Here is a 21,003-nt window from a genome sequence, read left to right on the forward strand (position 1 = left end):
ATATTAAATCAGTGAAGAGGTATTTAAATCAGATCTGGACCATTGCATTGGTATTAATACACGTGTCACCCCCTGAATGTGGTATTGCACGGAATTGTACGAGATCGAAATTGTAGACGATTTTTTTCCCTTCCCCCTCCCTAGTTTCTATTTTCTCTTGAAGTTGGAGCTACACTAAGTGATAAAACAACCACTTTACCCCTCCCACTTCATCTCCTCTCGTCAGTGGGAACCATCACCCATTGAGGAGAAACCGCCCCCCTCTCTCTCTCTCTCTCTCTCTCTCTTTTCGTATGTGTTGTGATCTCACAAGGTTGGATAATTGTTCAGCGTTTAATGACATATCTATCATGCTAGGGATTATCTTAATTTTCGTCAAATACTATGTCTTTATCCGCTACATTCTAACTTTTTATATAATAGCCATTATATCATTTTAGTGGAAAAGAACGCCCTGTGATCGTATGGTCCTTATGCTCCATACACATGGTGTGGTGAATTGATGTCTCTGTCCATACAAAGCTCAAAAAACCTACCCCCAGTTGATGTCATGGCCGCATGGAATGTTCTTTTCCCCATCATTTTAAATGCTTTCGCTATTGGAGAGTGTGTGTATAAGAGAAAGAAAATATCATGACACCCGTTTTCTAACATATGTCCACCCATTTTGAGTCCATAAACATGTGGAATTATAAACGAATAAATGAATATTCATGTCAAAAAAGAAGTTCCAATGCTGAAACAATTTTAATATGTAAGGGTCATTGAACAGTATTTGTTTTTTTTTTTTTTCATTACACAGTTTTTACCTTGGATCTCACCCGTATTGAATACTTAATTTCCAAAAAGCCATCTTGAATGCATGAGGATGGGCTTACTTTGTTAAGCTTATATCTAATTTATTTAGTTTAGTCCCAAACTATGATCCAATCTCATTAAGTATAAAAAATGGATTTTCAGGATATTATGAACTTGATTCACCAATATCTTTTTTTTTTTTTTTTTTTGGAACACCATTATACGATTTTCAAGAGCTGTGTTTCCAACTTTTGTTACATTGAGATTTTTTCTTTAACTTCTAAGATTTTCTAATTGATAGTTAGTAATTTTTTTCACCTTCTCAATATAATATTTTTTTTCAATGACAGTAAAAAATGTCATTTCACATATGTATGTGAAAAAAAATAATAATCACTCTTGAAAATGATATGATTGTAAATGACTTTCAAATTATGTTAAAAAATTATTTTTTAATATTAACTTAGGCTCTCTTTGGTTTGATTTCTATTTTTACAAGTGTTTGGTATAATTTATAGTACTTATTTATATTTATAATAAATTAGAATAAATCACAAATTACTCTCAAGCTATTTGTGATTTGTGGTAATATATCATTTATGTTGATTTTTGCGTTACCTTAAATGAGCATATGTGCTAAACTACTAAAAATCAAAGGTTAATAGGTAACTTCAGTATGTTTTATACTTTTTCAATAAAAAACATCAAATCCTACCATCTCTCTCGCTCAAAGCTCAAAGCTCAAAGTTGAAGATGAAACCTGAAACCTGAAACCTATTTTCTCATTATATAATCTATTTTATAAATAATAACCAATTGAATACTATTTATGGTCCATAATTTAGTATCATAAATAATTTTTAAAAAAATAATTAATAAATACAAATAGAAATCATACCAAATAGAGCCTTAAAAAACCTTTGGAAATAAAATAAAGAATGATTAAAAGAATGTTACAAATTATTGATACAACAATAGATGTGTCATTTAGACATTTCACTATGATTCCGCAAAAGTTTATTCTCAGCAACAATTATAAGGTATTCAAATCTTAAAAACAAAAAAATATCTAGATATGTTGTTCTTGGTCTTTACAGGACAAGTCCAGGCTGGGTATGGATTGGGTTTTCAAAAAATGTTTCGCAGCCATAGTTTACAAAAGGAGAATAGGGGTTGGATCCGTCAAGGTCGATGTTGATTTGATCTTGTTCTCGATTGATTTTGATAAGACAGAAATACTCTTAGATTCAGTTTTAAAATTACTTTATTGATGATTTTACTTTCCAGTCATATTGAACCATTGATACAATTTTGACCAAGAAATGAGATTGATCAAAACTGACACCAATCCAAACTGACCAATTTAGGCCAATCCAATCCCATTCCTCAAATCATATTCTAACCCACCGGAGTATTTCAAATAATTGGCTACGTGAGATGGGTCAAAGGGTTAATGGGTTGTAGCTGGCACATTTAATTCATTGGATGGGATCATGTCATCATGGGATTGATTATAAGTTCTCATCTATTGGACCTATGAAAGGAGGGTAGTTATTTGAGGAAAGTTGACTTCCAATTCAAGAAAGAGCACAAAGACGTGTTGCAGAAACAAGTTAAATTTATGTTTTATATTGCTTATTAAATATGTATTGATTATAAAAAATATTAAAGACATTTTTTTTTTGGTAAAGAAAAATACTGAAGACATAGACACATATGTTATGATTTCTATATTTTTCTTTGCACTTTATCTTTTATAAACTTTTGTTGCCACAAGAAATTTTCCTCGACGTTGGATATCTATCCAAGAAAATTACATCACACGAGAAATGTTTGATTAATTGATTTTTTTGAAACTATCATCAATAGTGTTACTCAATAAGTTAAAAAAAAAAAAGGAGAGAGATTTTTCCATACGAATAGTGTGAAGGAATCTTTTACGCAACACTAATGTTCAATGGAAGATATACATAGTTAGAGAAGACAGAGAATATTAATACGGCTATTACTTTGTGAGAATGTGGGAGACCACAGAAAATCATTCTGATATTGTCAGCTTTAAAATATTTTTTTATAAAAGAATATACGATTTAAAATAAAAATATCTATTAATAAAAAAAATAAAAAATAAAAACTAGACAATAAGAAAAATGTTTATCAAGAAGTGAGGATACATATCCCTTTGCCACAAAAATATCCACTCTACACGAAAGCAAAAGTTGCAATCTCACGAGCTACTTTAGTAAGATATTCCTTATTTAAATTTTTTTTTTTTTTTTTGTTTTTGTTTGTTTTTGTTTTTTTTTTGTTTTTTTTGTTTTTTAAATGATCAACATGAAGCAAAATAAGACACATGACATCTAGACCATAATTTAAAAAAACAGATTGGATCGGTTAGGATCGTTTGGAACAGATATGTATGGGTCAAGATCGATCTCCAATCATGATCAATTTGATACTGACCATTGGTGAGGTATAAGGATAAAATAATCCAAGTTACCAATTTTTATTTTTTTAAAAGTTAATCAGTCTGATCCCAGCTGATACTAAGATCGATCCTGAATTTTAAAATCTTAATCTAGACTCAAGCGCATGAGTTCCTTAACCTTCTCTCTCTCTCTCACACACACACACACAAAATAAGAATAATAATAATAATAATAATAATAAATAAAATAAATAAATTAAAATAAAAAATAAAACAAATATCCGAAAATGATTAAGATGGGGCATGAAATTCAGAATGTGGCTAGTCCCATTGTCCTAACCTTAACAAATTGGATGATAGAAACCACTAATTACAAGAACAAGTATATCGATTTACCCCTCCTAATGGCCATCAAAACCTCGTAAATTATTATGAATTTGTTGTTAAAACTTTTATTTTGTCTTATACATAGCTTATATTTTTTTTGGAAGAACACTATCCGATCTCGTGGCCTCGACACCTGTGCGAAGGTCAATGAAGGGCGAGTAGGTTATTTTGCCCCATCGTTTTGGTTAGGAATGCAATTGGCAGCATTCTTTTTCCCATTTTCTAAGTTGTTTGGCCCTTTCACACCCGCGGGGCTACTGAGAGCATATAAAAGGGCATCACTATGAATGTAATTTTTTAATTTCATAGGGATGGGATAGAAAATTCGCACATCTCTATGGTGATGGGCTATGCGAGAAGACAAATTTCTTTTTCCTTGCAATTAATGTAGCATACGCCTTCTCACATGGTTATATTTTATTATTTTCGCTTTTCTCTCTTAACCATATCAGCCTAATGTAAATAATATCATTCTTAATTCCGTCATTGATGTGACGTGAAAAATTCTTCTTCACCGTGGAAAACTTCAATATTTCTTATTTTCTTTTTTAAAAAAAATATTTTATAGAAGAAGTTATGATGAACACATTAACTATGAATCAGCTTCCACCGCCACCACCACCCACACGTAGAGGTAGAAATTGAGGTGATAACGGTGAGTCATTTCTCAAACTGAGAAGTCGTTAGTTGTTTAGTTTAGAAGTCTCTGTCCTCCATTGATCAACGTAACCAAGTTGTGTTTTGTTATTTTATTTAATTTTGGTAAAAAACCAAGTTGTGTTGTGTAGTGTGTTTTTAGCTACCAAAATTTAATATATGTTAGATAAGATCGCATAAGAGTAGGTCAAAAATAAGACTAGAATTTGGTGCGGTCTGGTAGGAATCAATTATTTACTCAACTCCTTCACCAAAAACTAACACAATCTTACATAGTTGAATCTCTTTAATTATGATTTAAAATTGAGATCTATACTCAATAGGATGTCTATTGTTTAGTATCTATTAAATACAAAGATTCAGAAAATAAGATGATAAATATACATTAAATCCTGATATTCAAAATCATGGGTGGAAGACGAAGGCTGCATTTGATATGATTTATTGGAATACATTAGCGACTTAGAACATGTACAAAGATAGCCTTGGTTGACGAGTGCGTTCACATTATGTTGTTATTGTATAATGAAATTTCTCTGAGAATTGGAGGGAATGATTAATGTCGTGCATTGTATACATTCTCAAAATAAATTCTAGATATAGAACGCATTTTTAAACCCATTTTTTCTCTATTCTCTCATTATAGAATACCAAAATCTATTACAACTTAAGTCTCCTCATGATTTATGCATCATGGCCTCATAAATCTTTCACCATGACCACTACCGGCTACCAACTGCCAACTACACTTTCCTCCCTTTTTTCTTTTTCTCTGGAAAGTCTAGTGGGAAGATTTTTCTTTCATTGGCAAATAATCATCTGGCAAACAAATACTTTCATCTACATAATTAAGTAAAAAGATTCTAATGCCATTTAAGTGGGAATCTTTTCCCACACCTTATATCGCTGACACTCTTGCTATTCTCCACAAAACTATACCCTCATTGGTGTGGTGTGGAAGAATCCCCCACACTAGCTGATGGCATGGTAATCCTCTTCTTTTATTTGAAAATAACAAAATTATGCATAAATAATTTCAAATAAAAAATTTAAAATCAAAATAGTGTGCATCTTATTGCCACCAAAGTAGTGAACCAAGAAATCGTAACCTTCTCTTGATGATCCTTATCTTATTCTCAATTATTCTTTAAGTCAAAGACAAAAAATGTGTTTTTAAAATAATTTAAAAGCTTTTGCGAAGATCGTCATCTTCATGCATGTTTTTTAATATACATGTGGACATGATCAATTGTGAGACTTATTCCGAAACCCTAATGACTTGAGTTTAATCCAAGAGGTTGTGGTGGAATATGAATATAGTTACCTAGATCGCTACGTTACTGATTATGCCCCGTTATTTTAACAGATATCCGATTCTCTCTCAAATACGAATTAGTCTCCCCCAAAAAGGTCGGACGGAAAATCGGAAACGGAGTCACCACCTCTCTCCACTTAGACCCACAGCCCAACAACAGTCCGCCACCTGTCTACCATTTCAAAGTGCCCAGCAAATTACCCAAACTCTCCCTCTTCTCAGTCACCCATATTTTGCCATTTATAAGGATATTTAAGTCATTCAAGTTCAACAAACACAAATTAAGCGCGGGAAGGAAAAACATGAACTTAAACAGAAACCAACTAACCCCAACTGTGGCACTGTTCTTTTGTTTCAGGTTTGAAAGTGTCAGCTGTGTTAGCATCAGCAAACCAAAAACACACAACACATACACGACAAGTCATTAATTACCAACAACTTCCATTGCCTAATTTTACAGAAACTTCAACCAATTCCTCCTTCTCCTCCGCTTCTGTAAACTGTAATTCTCTCTCATTCTCTCTCTCTCTCTTCCTCCTTGCTCTCATGGCTGCCAAGGTGCAGCCACGTCTTCATCTTCTTCATTCATTACTGTTCATTATTCACTTTCTCTATCTTCTTCCACTTTCTATTTCTTCTGGGCTGAATTCTCCTCAAAACATTGAAACATTCTTCCCATCACGTACCTCCCCTGTAATTCCAAGACCCAGTATTCCTAATCCACCCTCAAACTCAGATATATCGTCTTCAAGTTCCACTTCTTATAAAACCATCGCTGCAGCCGTCGGAATTACTGCTGCAAGTACCCTAGTTATTGCAGGTATATTCTTCTTTTTCATCCAAAAGTATACCCATGCACGCCATGGCCCCAGGCTTGCTAAGAAGACTAGTATTAATAGGGTTATTCATCGGGAACAGGCCATGTTACCTCGCAATGAGTTCAACAGTATAGATGGGAATCTCAAGGGGTTGATTGTTGATGACAATGGATTGGATGTTCTCTATTGGAGGAAGCTTGAGGGTCGGCTCTCAAATAATAGACTCTCTAAGGACGTGGTATATAAGCACGACAGAGAAGGGGAAGACGATGACGAAGAAGAGGTGGGTTATCATGGAGATCGAAACAGGAAATCTGGGCCAATTCAAGATACCCCTTTGCTTGGTCGGAAATCTTTCAAATCCTGCAGTGGAAAATTTACCCCGGAAGCGTCTAATTCGGTGGTGCTAACACCTTCAGCGGCAGCACCGCCACCACCTCCACCTCCTCCGGCAAATAAAAATCCGCCACCACCTCCACCTCCTCCGGCAAAGAAAAATCCCCCACCGCCTCCACCACCTCACTCAAGAGCTCCTTCAACTTCGTCGAAACCTGCACCAAATTCGAAGGATACCATGGCGGTGGCGGTAGAGTCTTCATCGGGAGAGAAGCGCACCAGCCAGACCAAGCTGAAGCCTTTGCACTGGGATAAGTTGTCTCCCGAAATGGATCATTCCATGGTGTGGGACAATATAAACAACGGTTCATTCAGGTAAATCATAAATCAGATTTTCTCAATCCCCTTCAATTCCATCCCTTTGTATTAGTTTATCGTCAAAATCACTGATTTTTATCTCTCTTCGATAGGTTCGACGGAGATCTCATGGAAGCGTTGTTTGGTTATGTTGCAACCAATCGGAAACCCACTGGAAGAAACAGGGACTTATCGGATAACTCTTCCGGCTCCCCTGCTCAGGTCTTCATCTTGGATCCCCGCAAATCTCAAAATATAGCGATAGTCCTTAAATCTCTTGCCATATCTCGTCGAGAGATTCACGATGTCCTCCTCGAGGGTGGTGACCTTGATATTGAATTCCTCGAAAAACTTTCTAAAATCGCTCCGACCGATGAAGAAGAAACCAAGATTCTTGAATTCAGTGGCGATCCAACAAAACTTGCAGATGCTGAATCATTTCTCTACCAAATCCTTAAAAGCATCCCCTCTGCTTTCGCCCGTCTAGATGCCCTGCTCTTCAGGTCGAACTACGACCACGAAATCTTACAATTCAAAGAATCTATACAGACCCTTGAATCAGCTTGCAAGGAGCTCAGAACTCGTGGGCTCTTTATGAAACTTCTTGAAGCGATCCTCAAGGCAGGTAATCGTATGAACGCGGGAACTGCCAGAGGCGATGCACAAGCATTCAATCTCACAGCACTGAGAAAGCTCTCCGATGTCAAAAGCAGCGATGGAAAGATTTCACTTCTACACTTTGTCGTGGAAGAGGTCGTCCGGGCCGAAGGGAAACGGTGTCTGATCAATCGCAACCACAGCTTTAATCGAAGTAACAGCCGAAGCAGCATTAGCAGTGCTGACAGTGGGGGCAGCTCCCAGGGTGCCGCAGCGAAAGAAGAAAGAGAGAAGGAATATATAAAGCTTGGGTTACCCGTGGTCGGAGGACTCAGTGTTGAGTTCTCAAACGTGAAGAAAGCAGCCAGAATAGACTACAATGCCTTCGCTAAGGTATGCCCAGCTATCAAAGCTCGCGTGGTTGAGATCTTGGGACGGTTCAACATGGGTGATCGAGGTGGGTTCATGAGAGAGATGAAAGGATTCTTAGAGGCTGCGGAAGAAGAGCTCAAGGTTGTGGAAGGGGAGCAAAAAAGGGTGATGGAGCTTGTGATGAGAACAACACGATTTTACCAATCAGGAGCTTCCAAGCCTGAAGGGGTTGTTCCTCCACTGGAGATATTTGAGATAATTAAAGACTTCTTGGATATGGTGGACCGAGCGTGCATCGACATCACTCGGAATTCGCAGAAGAAGAAGGTGGCAAATGCTGGATCATCTTCACCGGCGAAAAGAGTTCCAGTGAGTTTTGCAAACTTGCCATCGCATTTCTTTTCGGACAAATCAAGCTCAGGGAGTGAGTCAGATGGTGATGGCTCCTGAGGAAACCCTTGGGGAGATTTGATCAGTGTACAGTGTACATATACATACACGAGAGGTAAAAAAATGTAGGACAATAGGTAAAAAAACCTTGGATCCATTCTTTACTACTGTTGCTGGCTTGCCGCCTTATTTCATGAGCTGCTAGAATGTGTGAGACTGTGAAGTCTAGTGTGATTGATCTTGTTGCGGTATAAAGTAGTTTTGTATCAATTTCCCCTTTTCCCCACCATTCCAATGATAGGATTGATAGGGTACCCTATCAATCCTAAGATTCATTTGAAAGTCTCCTTGGATCCATTCTTTACTACTGTTGCTGGCTTGCCGCCTTATTTCATGAGCTGCTGGAATGTGTGAGACTGTGAAGTCTAGTGTGATTGATCTTGTTGCGGTATAAAGTAGTTTTGTATCAATTTCCCCTTTTCCCCACCATTCCAATGATAGGATTGATAGGGTACCCTACTAAGTCATATGTCAATTTGGAGATTCAATTTAATGCATGATTCTCTCATTTGAAACATCAAGCCTTGAGTAGTATGTTGTGAACTATGTTGCCACTCAATATGCTGGCATCAGCTATAAACAGCTAACTGTGGTCACTTAAATTGGCATTGTACTGAAGTATTCACAATGCTCTGCCTCTCCATGCAGTGCCTTGGGTAGGTCAAAGCTGCATTATGAAAGATATGAGTGAGGTGCCACAGTTAGTCATAGGGAACTGGAAGATTTTATCATAATCTATCACAAAAGATAGTCCCATGGTCTGTGGGGTGTTTTATCATAATATTTGTGATTTCCGTGGAAAAATGTCGGGCTTTCTGAATTTTTGAACACTTGAAATCAGCATTTATTCTGTTTCTGGGAAGAAAATAGCCATACACAATATTTAGGATAACAACAAAATCTTTTATTGATAGTATTCGAAAGCGAAGGGTTTGATTTAAATCCAGGTAATCAGCTATCAAATCACAGCTTTGACAAATCATCCAACAGCAAAGAGTTTTCTTTTTTATTTTTATTAAAGAAGTATAATGTTTGAGAAATGCAGCATACTTTTCCTTTCTACTAAAATCACCATTTCATATTGCTTTGTAATGTGATTCCACAATTACTTCATGTTTCCATGAATAAATATAGATTGTAATCTGCAACTCTTTATACCCATGACACATTTCCTGGCAATAATTCCATCATACAAAACAAACCCAGTGAATATCTATTATCATAATTTATGTCAATAATAGATTTTTCAATTATAAAAACAAACGCAGTTAATATTTGCTGTCACAAATTATGTCATTGCGGTCATGTCTAAATAGCACGGAATCATTCATGTCTGAAGCACTCTCCTCTGTTTTACTTTCCCTTACTCATTTTTGGTGTTTGATTTCTTTCCATACAAGAAAAAGATTGAAGCTTGTGTTGATGTCCAAGTTTTGCCCACCTTTGTTGTTGTTTGGGAGGGGAGGGAGGGGGGGATTTGCCAAAATTCCGCCAATTTTAACACTCACCGAAACTAAATAGTTTATTCAAAATTTGGTGGAAATTCCAAAAACTGCTGGCGAAACTAGTGAAGGGTAGCCATGGTTTTGAAGTAGACTTTGTACATCAACAAAGGGAACCTTCATATATCGATCAACATGAGTTTTGTGACATGGCATTAGTACAAACATAATATTGTATATGGGCTAGGGAAGGTAAAAAATTTAGTAGTAACATATGTGCTCTGATAAGTTTCCATGGACTGAAATTATCCTAGTGTTCATTAGTTTTCTGAAAAAACTGTTTTGAGATGTTCATGTGCCTGTTATCAAGTTGGAGGTTAACATCCTCAAAGTGGAAGTGTCACCAAGATCCACAAGAAGGCAGCTTATCCTCAACAATTGCAGAAGAATCACATCAGACTGATCTCATTGATCATTATTATGCTATTTCCATAATTGTTAAACGTTTTGGAATGAAGCTCATCAATTGAAGAAATCAGGAAATTTGACGTTAAAAAATGTGAATACAGAAGATTTCAAATTCCAAACCTTCCAAATTAATCAATACTAGCGAATCACTTCAAATTCTGGAAGATGCCACCTCATTAAGTAGGCAAAATCAAAAGGGATTTTGTACTCTAGAACTGGGTTTTAAACCAAAATTTGTCTACTAAGTACTAACCACTGATCAACTACCCAGAAGGTACAATGAACTTCAAATCATTGAACATTAATTCCAGATTGGATGCACATGATTACAGCCATTTGTGTAAGAAAGTGATAAGGGGTCGGAGCAAGTACAGTGAAGACTCAAACGTGCAAGGTAAGTGCTCCTGATTTTTTTGAGTGCCTCACCATTCCAGCAAATATAATCTGCAACTATATTCTGTCTTAGTTTAAAGAGATTTGTTGGTTTCAGTTGAAGACTGCAACCATGTAGAAAAGATACATCAATAACTATACACTGAATTACAAGTAGGATATGACATAATATGGGTGACTGTAAGTGAAATTTACAGAATATTGATCTGCCCTATTTTGCAGACTGATGAGATGTCTTTATTATGTAAAGTGTAAATAATGTCAGGATGGTAAGATTTTAGCTGTTCAGAGAAAGAATAATAAGTTTGTGCTCATAAATCTCCAACGTTTTATAGAGAGCATGTAAGAAAAGTAATCCTTGGGTATCAGACAATACATAAGAGCTTTAGTTGCATAACTGGTGTAATTGGAAGTCGGCGATAATCAATGCCTTCTTAAAGGCTACTTATACAAGGAAAAATACAGAATCTCAAAGGGACTGGTAACATATAAATTCAGAGCACACAAAATGGGCTCATTCTCCACCAGTAGCATGCTAGATACTGAGCTACAGACAGTGTAAGATACATATCTGCAAGTACTGAAAAATGAAAACAGATCAACTTAAAAATCGAAAGGAATTCTGTGGCATTTACAACTACCACAGGTAATAATGGATCTAAGATGCCAGACAGTGAAAATACAATAGCCCTAATCTCCCTGTAGAGTAAGTATATCATAATTCCATGCAGAAAATAGTTATTATCGGTTCATGTTTCCAGGGGGGGAGTTGCTGCAACATTCTTCCCCTTCAGATCTGAAATTGAAAGTTATTGGGGAAAAAAGATTACGCATAAGACACAGAAATCCACTGCAATAACATCCATGTGCAAATGAGGCACATAGATGGTTAGCAGATTTAACAATTTCCACATGACAGTGAACTGAAAGCATCAGTAACAATAATTTAAGGAAACCAAATTCTCAGAGTAATATCAGACTTATATGGTTCCAGAACGAAGAATGGCTAATAAACACCATGTGGAATCTCAACTAGTATGGATTATGATGCATTCCTCTAATTAATCATATCAGGATTCTTTATTTTCATAGAACAAAGGATTAGGCAATGAGATTATCATTGTTATCCAAGTAACCATAATATGAATATTGATCAAATGCCATTTTGCATCAACTAAGTTGAAGAAAGCAAAACAACTAGTTAAATTCATTCTTGAAACACAAGAGCATACCTGTACGAAGTATTTTTCTGGATTTTCGCGTCCTTACACATAAATAGGAGGATGGAAGCAATTACACAGATCTTACTTGAAGATTCAAATGCATATTCAGCTGATCTATTATATTGATGATCCCATCAAGTCCAGCACAAGATTTAATTCTGGAGACCCATTGCCGTTCTCTGGAATGCTCTGCAACAAAGATAAGAACCAAAGAAAATTTTTTTATGTGCCAACAGATGGACAAGGTAAAAAAAATCCAAATAAAACAGAGCATAAGTTCTATAAATTTGGATATATTATCAAAATCAATCTCAACTTCAGAAATGAATTATTAAATATCATCATTACTCCCTGATTCTTCTATAAATAAAAACATGTCAAGAATTACATGCGAAGTCATATCAGCTATTCTAGTTTGAACATCTGCATGGTACGGAAAATTTTATATCAAGATTTACTAAATAAACTTGAAACTTGATCATGAATTCGTATAAAAACCACTATGGGCCCAATTCATAGTTGTCTAGGCGACTGGGCGCCTTGATTGTGTTTGTGGGCTAGGCGGGCGACTTATTGGTGTCGCCTTGTGTGCGCCCCATGCCTTGGGTCAATGAAAGCGAGCCTAGGGCACAAGGTCTTAAACTCCAATCGGTCAAGATTTATACCAATTTGACATCAATCCGGATTACCCTTGCGTTTCATTAAAATTATTTTGGAGAAAAGAATCATGTTCTCTTGCACGCCTCTACGCCCAGGTAATGGCGAAAAGATCACGATTTCCCGGTTCAAATGTCTCTACGTGTCATCCCATTGACTTGCACATTGATGCATAGCCACTAGCCACCCAAGCAAACATGATTCTATTGCCCAATTATTTTTTATTACCATTTTAGCTTTATCCCTTATTAGGGGATTAGTATCAAATTGATCATGATCCGATCGACACTCACTTATCCGATTTGAGTTTTAGAATCATGCTACTAGGGGTGTCAATGGGCCATGTTGGGCTGGGTTTTAAAAAACCTAGGCCAACCCTAAGGTCGGGCTGAGATATCTCAGCCCAAGCCCAACCCTCTCGAGTTTAGCCCAACCCAACCCAGCCCTGATGAACCCTAATTGGGCTGAGTTTAATCCAATCCAGTCCAACCCAATACTATTGGTTACTTGGTTGCTTGATCTTGATGCATTGTCGAGGCTAAAGACCAAAGTTTTTGTATATGTGTGGGTTGTGAAAAATGAAAGACCTTTTTCTATAAGTACCCATTAATAATTATTAGTATATTTATATGATTATATACTTAATAAACATGATTGGATTGGGTTGAGACCCCAACCCAAGCCCAACCCAACTCTGACTAGGACCTGAAAATCTCAATCCTAATTCATCTTATGGGCTGATTCAGCCCAAGCTTTGTTTAGGTTCAAGACAGGCAAGGGTTGGTTCGGGTTGATCGGGCTTTTTTGACATCCCTACATGCTGTTTTTTTTTTCATAGTTTAAAATTTAAATCAATTATTTTCTATTCATTAAAAAAAAAAATCACTGTGGACTTTCAGTGCCGGCATATTCGTCGTCCATGTACAGATACCGTAGCCGTTGATGAGCAGCATGAGCTGATCCGTTCCGTATTGAAGGAGATTACACGTAAGCTCTCTCCAACAAGATAACAAGTTAACAACGACACTGCCTTGCATTCTCTGCCGTTTTCTTTCCGTTTCCACCGAAAGTGGGAGAGGATCGTACGCTACAGCATAGGAAGGAATGGATCGATGACATCTTCCTCGTGGTCGCCGACTCGCCGTCCTTCACCTGAAGAATTGAAAGACACTGCAACCATCAGAAGTTAGGGATCATCCGCAACTCCTTCCAGTCACTTGGGTCCAATTGAAGCTATGATGTCATCGGCGACATTATGCCGCCGGCGGACTTTGCATATGTGGGCAGTCTTATGGTTTACAGTATTAGGGTTTGGTTGGAATTTTGGGCATTCATTGAAAGTTCCTTTTAGGGTTAACGATGTCCTTCCAGTTCTGCCTCGCCAGATATCATGGCCTGTGCTTAATAATATTCACAGTGCGGTTGATCTTTTGCCCCTTTTTGTTGGATCCGTTGCTCCCGACAACGGCTCAGTTGAGTGGAAAGGTGCCTGCTTTCAGAGTAATGAAGCTCGGTTCGAGTTCACTGGTGGTGAAAATGACAAGAAGGAATTGGGTGGTGGGATTCTCTATCTTAAGGTCTCTTCTGCGTCCTTTTATTTTATTTTACTTGGTTTTCCTCTGTTTTTTTCTTCTTATTATTTCATCTATGCCTGGTTTTTAGTGTCAATTAGATCAATTCAAAGAGCCAATCAAAGTAACCATGAGAGATTTTTTTTTTGATGAAAAAATTCTTTAAATTTGATGTATAGGAAGTTTTAAAATTCGCTGACTATGGCAGTATGGTACAGAATTTGACCGAAAAGTGATCTCTTCATGGATGAACTGGGCGTTTAAGTGGTGGGGATGAATAGAATTTTAATCCACTACCATATCAGTCTTCAGACTTTACTACTCTTCCTCCCCAATAATTTGCAATTAGTTCATAGTCTTCCTCCCGACAGTCTGCTATTGGAATTCAAATTCTCTAAAAGAAGGAAAAATAAACAAAAGAAAACCCAAGCTCAAATTCTCTAAATTTAGGTACTTACATGGAATTCACAAGTGTGCATTTGGGTCTGTGCTGATTTGTATCACAGCTACCTTAATCAAATGCATGATATTGTGGAACTGTAGAAAAACCAAGTTTCCCATAATTTACTAGAAGCTATACAACTACATTTCAAAAGTGGACTTGCAGTTGTCAAAGATGTTCTTCTTTGTGAGGTTATTCGTTGTCCTTGTCGTAGAAGAATCCCATACCCTGATGTGCTATTTATGCTCCCTATGATCTAAATCTTCACAAAGTGTATGGAGAGAAACAAATTAAATGCTGGGTCACACTTAAGAAGGCCAGGATCATTATAGAACTTGACCGGGTGCGAATATAATCAATGGAAAACAATTTTAATGACTCATAAAATACTGATCAGAACAGCCTAACCTTCTGGTTGTGTATGCAATTTAAGCAGGCCTATCTAGTGATACAAGAATCTTTAAAATGAGGGTAAGGATTCTAAATGTAACCCTACTTGCTTAATAATCAAGCTATAAACAAGAAATGAAATAATATTGCAAGAACTGATTATCAAATCTGATAATTGATCAATTAGGACGCAAATTGAACCTAGATGATCAGATTTGATGATCAGAATTCAGATTCAGCAGGTGGATAACCAGATTTAAGAATTCAATATATTGGTCAAACCGTCAGAGAGGAATAGAAAAATATGGAAGAAACCAAGGAAGAAGGAGATGAATCAGAAGAACTAGTTGTGGATAATGAGGAGAGATATCACCTGGCTGCAGGGAATAACCAGAACTTGAAGAAGGAGAAGAATAGACTATCAACCAGGCTTGTCCACCAGTCACACACTTGTAGCATTACACTTTAATATAGATGTCTCAATATTTCTATTAAAAAAAAAAAGGCTAATCAATGGGGGTGATTTCATCTGTTTATAGACTCTGTTAAAAGATCTATTGAATTCTCATAATAATTCCTATTCACTCTCCTAAACTGAATAAAATATTGGGACTCAAAACTACCAAGTCGTCAGCCTCAAAAGTCCTGTAATATACTGAAACTATATATTTTTAGAACTAAATAAATAAATCTCTAATCAGTACTTGTCGGCCTCATGTAGGACCCACATATATATATATATATATATATTTAATTTTTCAGATTACAGTAGTACCCAAATACTTCCTAGAAGACTAAACTACCCCTATATTGTGGCCAGTCCGTCTCTCTCTGTGCTGGTCTACAAGCCTATTACTTATATGGAATTTTTGAAACAATTACACTTCACGTTATACTTGAGTTTTAGTTTGTGTACGTGATGCACCAGTTGTCAATCATTGTAATATGTTCATTGCTTGGCTATTTTTTTCCTTCTTCCACAGACTGGTGAAGCTCACAGCTGGACTTGTATGGACCTTTATGTATTTGCAACACCTTACAGGGTAACATGGGATTATTACTTCTCTGCTCGTGAGCACACACTGAAAATTTCTTCGTGGGAAGAGCCTGCAGAATTGGAATATGTATGGTTGTGTTCTTTATTTGATGAATTCTGCATTATGTTTGATATCTCCGTTGTGTAAATGTGACATTCTCGGTGACTACTGATCAGGTGAGGCAGCATGGGATATCTGTATTTCTAATGCCATCAGGAATGTTGGGAACCTTGCTTTCTCTACTTGATGTCTTGCCTCTATTTTCAAATACTGCCTGGGGTCAGAATGCTAACATTGCCTTTTTGAAGAAACACATGGGAGCATCATTTGAAAGATGTTCTAAGCCCTGGCAGGCAACCATTAATCCAGAGGATGTTCATTCTGGTGACTTCTTAGTATTGTCAAAGATTCGTGGGCGATGGGGTGGATTTGAGACATTAGAGAAATGGGTCACAGGTGCATTTGCTGGACATACAGCAGTTTGCTTGAAGGATGAAATGGGAAATTTATGGGTTGGCGAGTCAGGGCATGAGAATGATAAGGTATGCGAATTGTAATCTACAAAAAGCATGTCAAGAAAGCATGTGATAACTTATGGGTTCACCTCAATTTGGCTGCAGGGTCATATTCTTGTGATGCTACTTTTTTTTTTTGGATATGCCAACTAGTGCTACTTCATTAGTTTTATAAGATTCATTGGCTGGTTTTGTTCTTTTGACCAACATTGTTTAATTGTTAGGGTCTCGTATCTTTCTAAAATAATTATTTTGAGCAATTAATGGTAATGTTTCATTATATCACACACTTGTCAATATATCGATGAATTACAAGTTCATTGCTTTCTTGGTGTCTGACACAGGGAGAGGAAATTATAGTGGTAATTCCATGGGATGAGTGGTGGGAATTAGCACTCAAGGATAGCTCCAATCCACATATAGCCTTGCTTCCCTTGCATCCTGATGTCCGTGCAAAGTTTAATGCTACTGCTGCGTGGGCTTATGCTTGGAGCATGACGGGGAAGCCATATGGTTACCACAACATGATCTTCAGTTGGATTGACACCATTGCTGACAATTATCCACCTCCTCTTGATGCTCACTTGGTATGTGTCGTTGTAAAACTTTGTGTTTTAAGATACTCTTCATCTTACTTTCTTTTATTTTAAAGAAGCTATTCTTCACGTTTTTGCTAGCTTAATTTTAGGCTTTTTCAAGAGACATATGGCATGCACTTCTATTGCTGCTGGTTTTCGTATGGACTTTTCTTGCAAGTTTTCTTGTTTGATTGGGACTTCATGAGTGAAAAGCTTTTATCTGCAAAGGGACATTGTGAAAGTTATCTACTATGTAATGAATGTGTAAATGGGGTTGACTGCAAGAGTACTGTTCCACCATATTCCACTAATATAGGGACATACATTCTGTTTACTGAACCAGTCATTGCTGCTTCAGGTTCTCCTCCCTTTGAAGCCTTAAAATTGCACCATTGATTCCTCCCCTCCGTCTTCTCTGGATAAGGATTTGACCATAAACCGTAATTTACTGTAACTGTTTTGCTAGATTTTTGACATCTTTCTCAAGGACATCTTTAGCTGCTTTACACTCAACACGGACCAAAAAATGTTGATTAAGAAGATCATTCTCAAATTTAGTTATACATAAAACAACTGAAAGAATCTCCTTTTTTTTTGTTAAATATTTTTGTTGAGTGTGATTCCAAGTACCAGAAGTCAAACGGACTAAAACTTCGTTCGGAAGATTAGGACATTTTTGCTTCAAGATACCACCATATCCAAATTGGATGCATCGGTCTCAACAATTTTGAAACAATCTGGTCATGCTAAAACACGGAAGTTTTTTAGTTTTAAGCTTGATTTTGCGGACAGAATTTGTATGTACAGCTGTCCATGGTTCAGGCTACTGTTTAAGTCGATCAAACAGTTGTACATTTACACATTTTAAGAAAATTTTTACCAGATATTGCTTCTATGTACTATTTTAGTAACATGTCTTGTATTTGCATTCTCAAATATGACATCATTCAGGAAGACAAGTGTCACCTTATGGTTGATTGGGTGATGTTCTTCGCTTAAGATTCATAGCAAAATTGTTTTAGCTTGAATGCAGGGAGACCAACTTACTCTGAGCTGGCTTACTGGAACTCTTTTTTTGTAGGTACTTTCTGTTATGTCCATGTGGACTAGAATGCAACCAGACTATGCCGCTAATATGTTTAATGAAGCTCTCAACAAGAGACTTGGAACTGAGGTATATGTTGATTCTTCGTGAATAACATTATATTTGTTTATTTGTGATGTATTTATATGCCAAATTTATCATGCTACTCTCAAATTCTGACAAATTTCCGTCCTAGAGTGCTATGCCACATAGAAAAGTTATGCCCTTTTTGGCCATTCTTGCATTACATTGGTCAGCTCCACATTAAGACCTGAGATGAGTGGCTGGATTTCTGTGTCATGTGAACTGTATAATTACCCTTGCAAAGAACAGCTGGTACAGGTTTACATGGATTTGTCTCTCCTTAATCTTGCAGTAAATATTCAATACTGAGGAGTTTTAGTTTGATACTTGGAAAGGTGGTCCTATAGTGAGAATGTGATGGTTAATTAAAGAAAAATAGACCTTTAAAAAAGATTCGGAAGGAAAACCGATTTATAGGAAACTCTTAAAACAAAAGGGTGAAGGTCAGAATGATTAAAAAAAGAGGGCATACCCATTACCCAGTACACGAGGCTCCCGTCACTGCAGGGTCTGGGGAGGGTCATAATGCTGCACGCAGCCTTCCCCTCACTTCATGGAGAAGCTGGTTCCTGACTCGAACCCGTGACTACTTGGTTCCAATGGAGCTACCTTGCTCAGTTACTGTTGCACCCTCTCAAAGGTCAGAATGATTATGGAGTACAAATTATTATAGCTGTTGGAGATGTCAATTCTAATGCAACAGTATCGGGGGGGGGGGAATTGTTGAAAAGGGAGAATATGCGAATCCACTATTCGAACCGCCAACCCAACACCGCCCCCGCAAAAAAAAAATTAAAATAAAATAAAAAAAGGAAGAAAAAGAAAAACAAAAAAGCCAATTAAGATGAAAGGAGAAAGAATTAATATACACGAAGTGGAAGCTATGGTAAGCCTGATTAAACAGGTATAATTAAGAAGGTAACCATGCTGCACAATTGTTTTGCTGTGTGAAATTCAAGTTCTAGGATTTTGAATTCTTTTCTCTTTTCTCCTACCATCAGAAAAAAAAAAAAAAAAAAAAAAAATTTCCCTATCCATCCTGCTTGACTATCATTTCGGATAGTGCCAAAGGGCAACATTTTCTTGCAGTTTATAAATTAATAGCTTGGTTTTATTTTTTGTTTGACAACATGGTCATAAAGCAAAAATACTTGTGTTGCTGATCATTGCCCTGTACTCGTGGTACTTTGATCATGAATAGAAATCCCCTTGAATTAGTGCTTCACATGCATCTGACAAGTGACAACTTCCCTGAATTATTAGCATTTTTATTCGAACACCTTGACATGTTTGATTCAGGAATTGGACTTGCGTGGCATTCTTGCTGAGACTGAAAAGCGTGGAATGACCTTTGAGGAATTACTTGTCATCCCAGAACAAGATGAGTGGATATACAGTGATGGGAAATCAACAACCTGTGTTGCCTTTATCCTCGAAATGTATAAAGAGGCAGGGATTTTTGGTCCTATTTCCAGCTCTATTCAGGTCACAGAGTTCACTGTAAGTACCAAATGCCTTGTATGTCATGGCTTGTCTCAAGTTGTATGCCTTATTTTTGTTGTTTCATCTGATATGGCTACATTATTGGTTACAGATTCGTGATGCATACATGCTTAATATATTTGAGAATAATCGTACACGCCTGCCAAGCTGGTGTAATGATGAGGATGGTCGACTCCCATTCTGCCAGATTCTCGGAGAGTATCGAATGGAATTGCCTCAGTACAATACTATTGAACCATACCCCAAAATGAATGAGAACTGCCCTTCCCTACCACCAACTTATGAAAGACCAGTAAGATGTTGATAATCCGAATTTAGCCGAGCTTCTGTTAGATTCCTTGCGGAGCTGTCGGAGAGTCCCCGTACTGATATGCTGTAGATGCCATTTGACAAAATTAGGCGATCTGTAATTGTTCCTCCAAATCATCTATACGTGTACATGTCAATTTTTTTTTTCTTTGAATACAGACACTTCTAAATTAACTGGAATGTTGATATTTTCTTTGTTGAATATGTATATCTTAACGCTATTCTCATATTTCTGTGGGTAATTGTCAGAGAATATATGCTGAATTCTTAATTCAACTTGCAAATTGCAACTAAAAGACAGCAGTTGACCTTTCACTATGAGGTTGCCATCAGCATAAGTTGTTAGTGCCTTCAATTGATATCTCATTGTTGTATCAAATGTGGTGCTCAAGCCATGAATCAACTGATTTTATGTATCAAAGTGGTGCAACAGCGAGGTTATTATAAGGAAAAAAAGAAGAAAAAAAAGATGGTAATCAGTAAGGAAAACTTTACATTGGTAGTCTCAAGTTTTTCTTTTACCTTGATTTTGGATAGAAGTGTTGCAATAGCGAGGTCTTATATATCATGATCAATAAGCGTAGGAAATATAATCGAGTACATACACAAGAGATAAGAGATTAACGTGGTTTATCAATTTCGCCTATGTCTATGGAGTCATACAATCTTCTACTAAGAACAAGAGAAGAGATATAATAAAATCCTTACAATTTAATTCTCAAACCCAAGTTTCCACATCTCCTCACTTTCCTCCCTTTGTCATTCACTTGTTCTTCTCTCTCTCTCTCTCTC

The 21,003-nt window shown here is 36.8% G+C and overlaps 2 protein-coding genes across 2 annotated transcripts; both read left to right on the plus strand.

Annotated features, from left to right (window-relative positions):
* Positions 1–6,056: 6,056 nt before the first annotated feature.
* Positions 6,057–8,575, plus strand: LOC122072182 (formin-like protein 8). Its single transcript, XM_042636754.1, has 2 exons — positions 6,057–7,114; positions 7,210–8,575. The coding sequence occupies exons 1-2, from the start codon at positions 6,132–6,134 to the stop codon at positions 8,513–8,515; spliced, it is 2,289 nt and encodes a 762-aa protein (XP_042492688.1). The 5' UTR covers positions 6,057–6,131; the 3' UTR covers positions 8,516–8,575.
* Positions 8,576–13,599: 5,024 nt separating this feature from the next.
* LOC122088071 lies at positions 13,600–20,487 on the plus strand. Its single transcript, XM_042657215.1, has 7 exons — positions 13,600–14,275; positions 16,085–16,225; positions 16,315–16,680; positions 16,998–17,240; positions 18,313–18,405; positions 19,699–19,899; positions 19,994–20,487. Exons 1-7 carry the CDS (start codon positions 13,934–13,936, stop codon positions 20,204–20,206), a joined length of 1,599 nt encoding a protein of 532 aa, XP_042513149.1. The 5' UTR covers positions 13,600–13,933; the 3' UTR covers positions 20,207–20,487.
* The last annotated feature ends 516 nt before the right edge of the window (positions 20,488–21,003 follow it).

Source organism: Macadamia integrifolia, chromosome 2 (assembly GCF_013358625.1).
Source record: "Macadamia integrifolia cultivar HAES 741 chromosome 2, SCU_Mint_v3, whole genome shotgun sequence".
Classification (NCBI taxonomy): domain Eukaryota; kingdom Viridiplantae; phylum Streptophyta; class Magnoliopsida; order Proteales; family Proteaceae; genus Macadamia; species Macadamia integrifolia.

Bases quoted from the DNA above. Each gene is read 5' to 3' on its own strand.
- LOC122088071 (XM_042657215.1), top strand. From the start codon at position 13,934: ATGATGTCATCGGCGACATTATGCCGCCGGCGGACTTTGCATATGTGG. The intron at 16,681-16,997 runs GTATGCGAATTG...TGTCTGACACAG, and splicing joins CAGGGCATGAGAATGATAAG to GGAGAGGAAATTATAGTGGT. The intron at 18,406-19,698 runs GTATATGTTGAT...TGTTTGATTCAG, and splicing joins ACAAGAGACTTGGAACTGAG to GAATTGGACTTGCGTGGCAT.
- LOC122072182 (XM_042636754.1), top strand. From the start codon at position 6,132: ATGGCTGCCAAGGTGCAGCCACGTCTTCATCTTCTTCATTCATTACTG. The intron at 7,115-7,209 runs GTAAATCATAAA...TCTCTTCGATAG, and splicing joins ATAAACAACGGTTCATTCAG to GTTCGACGGAGATCTCATGG.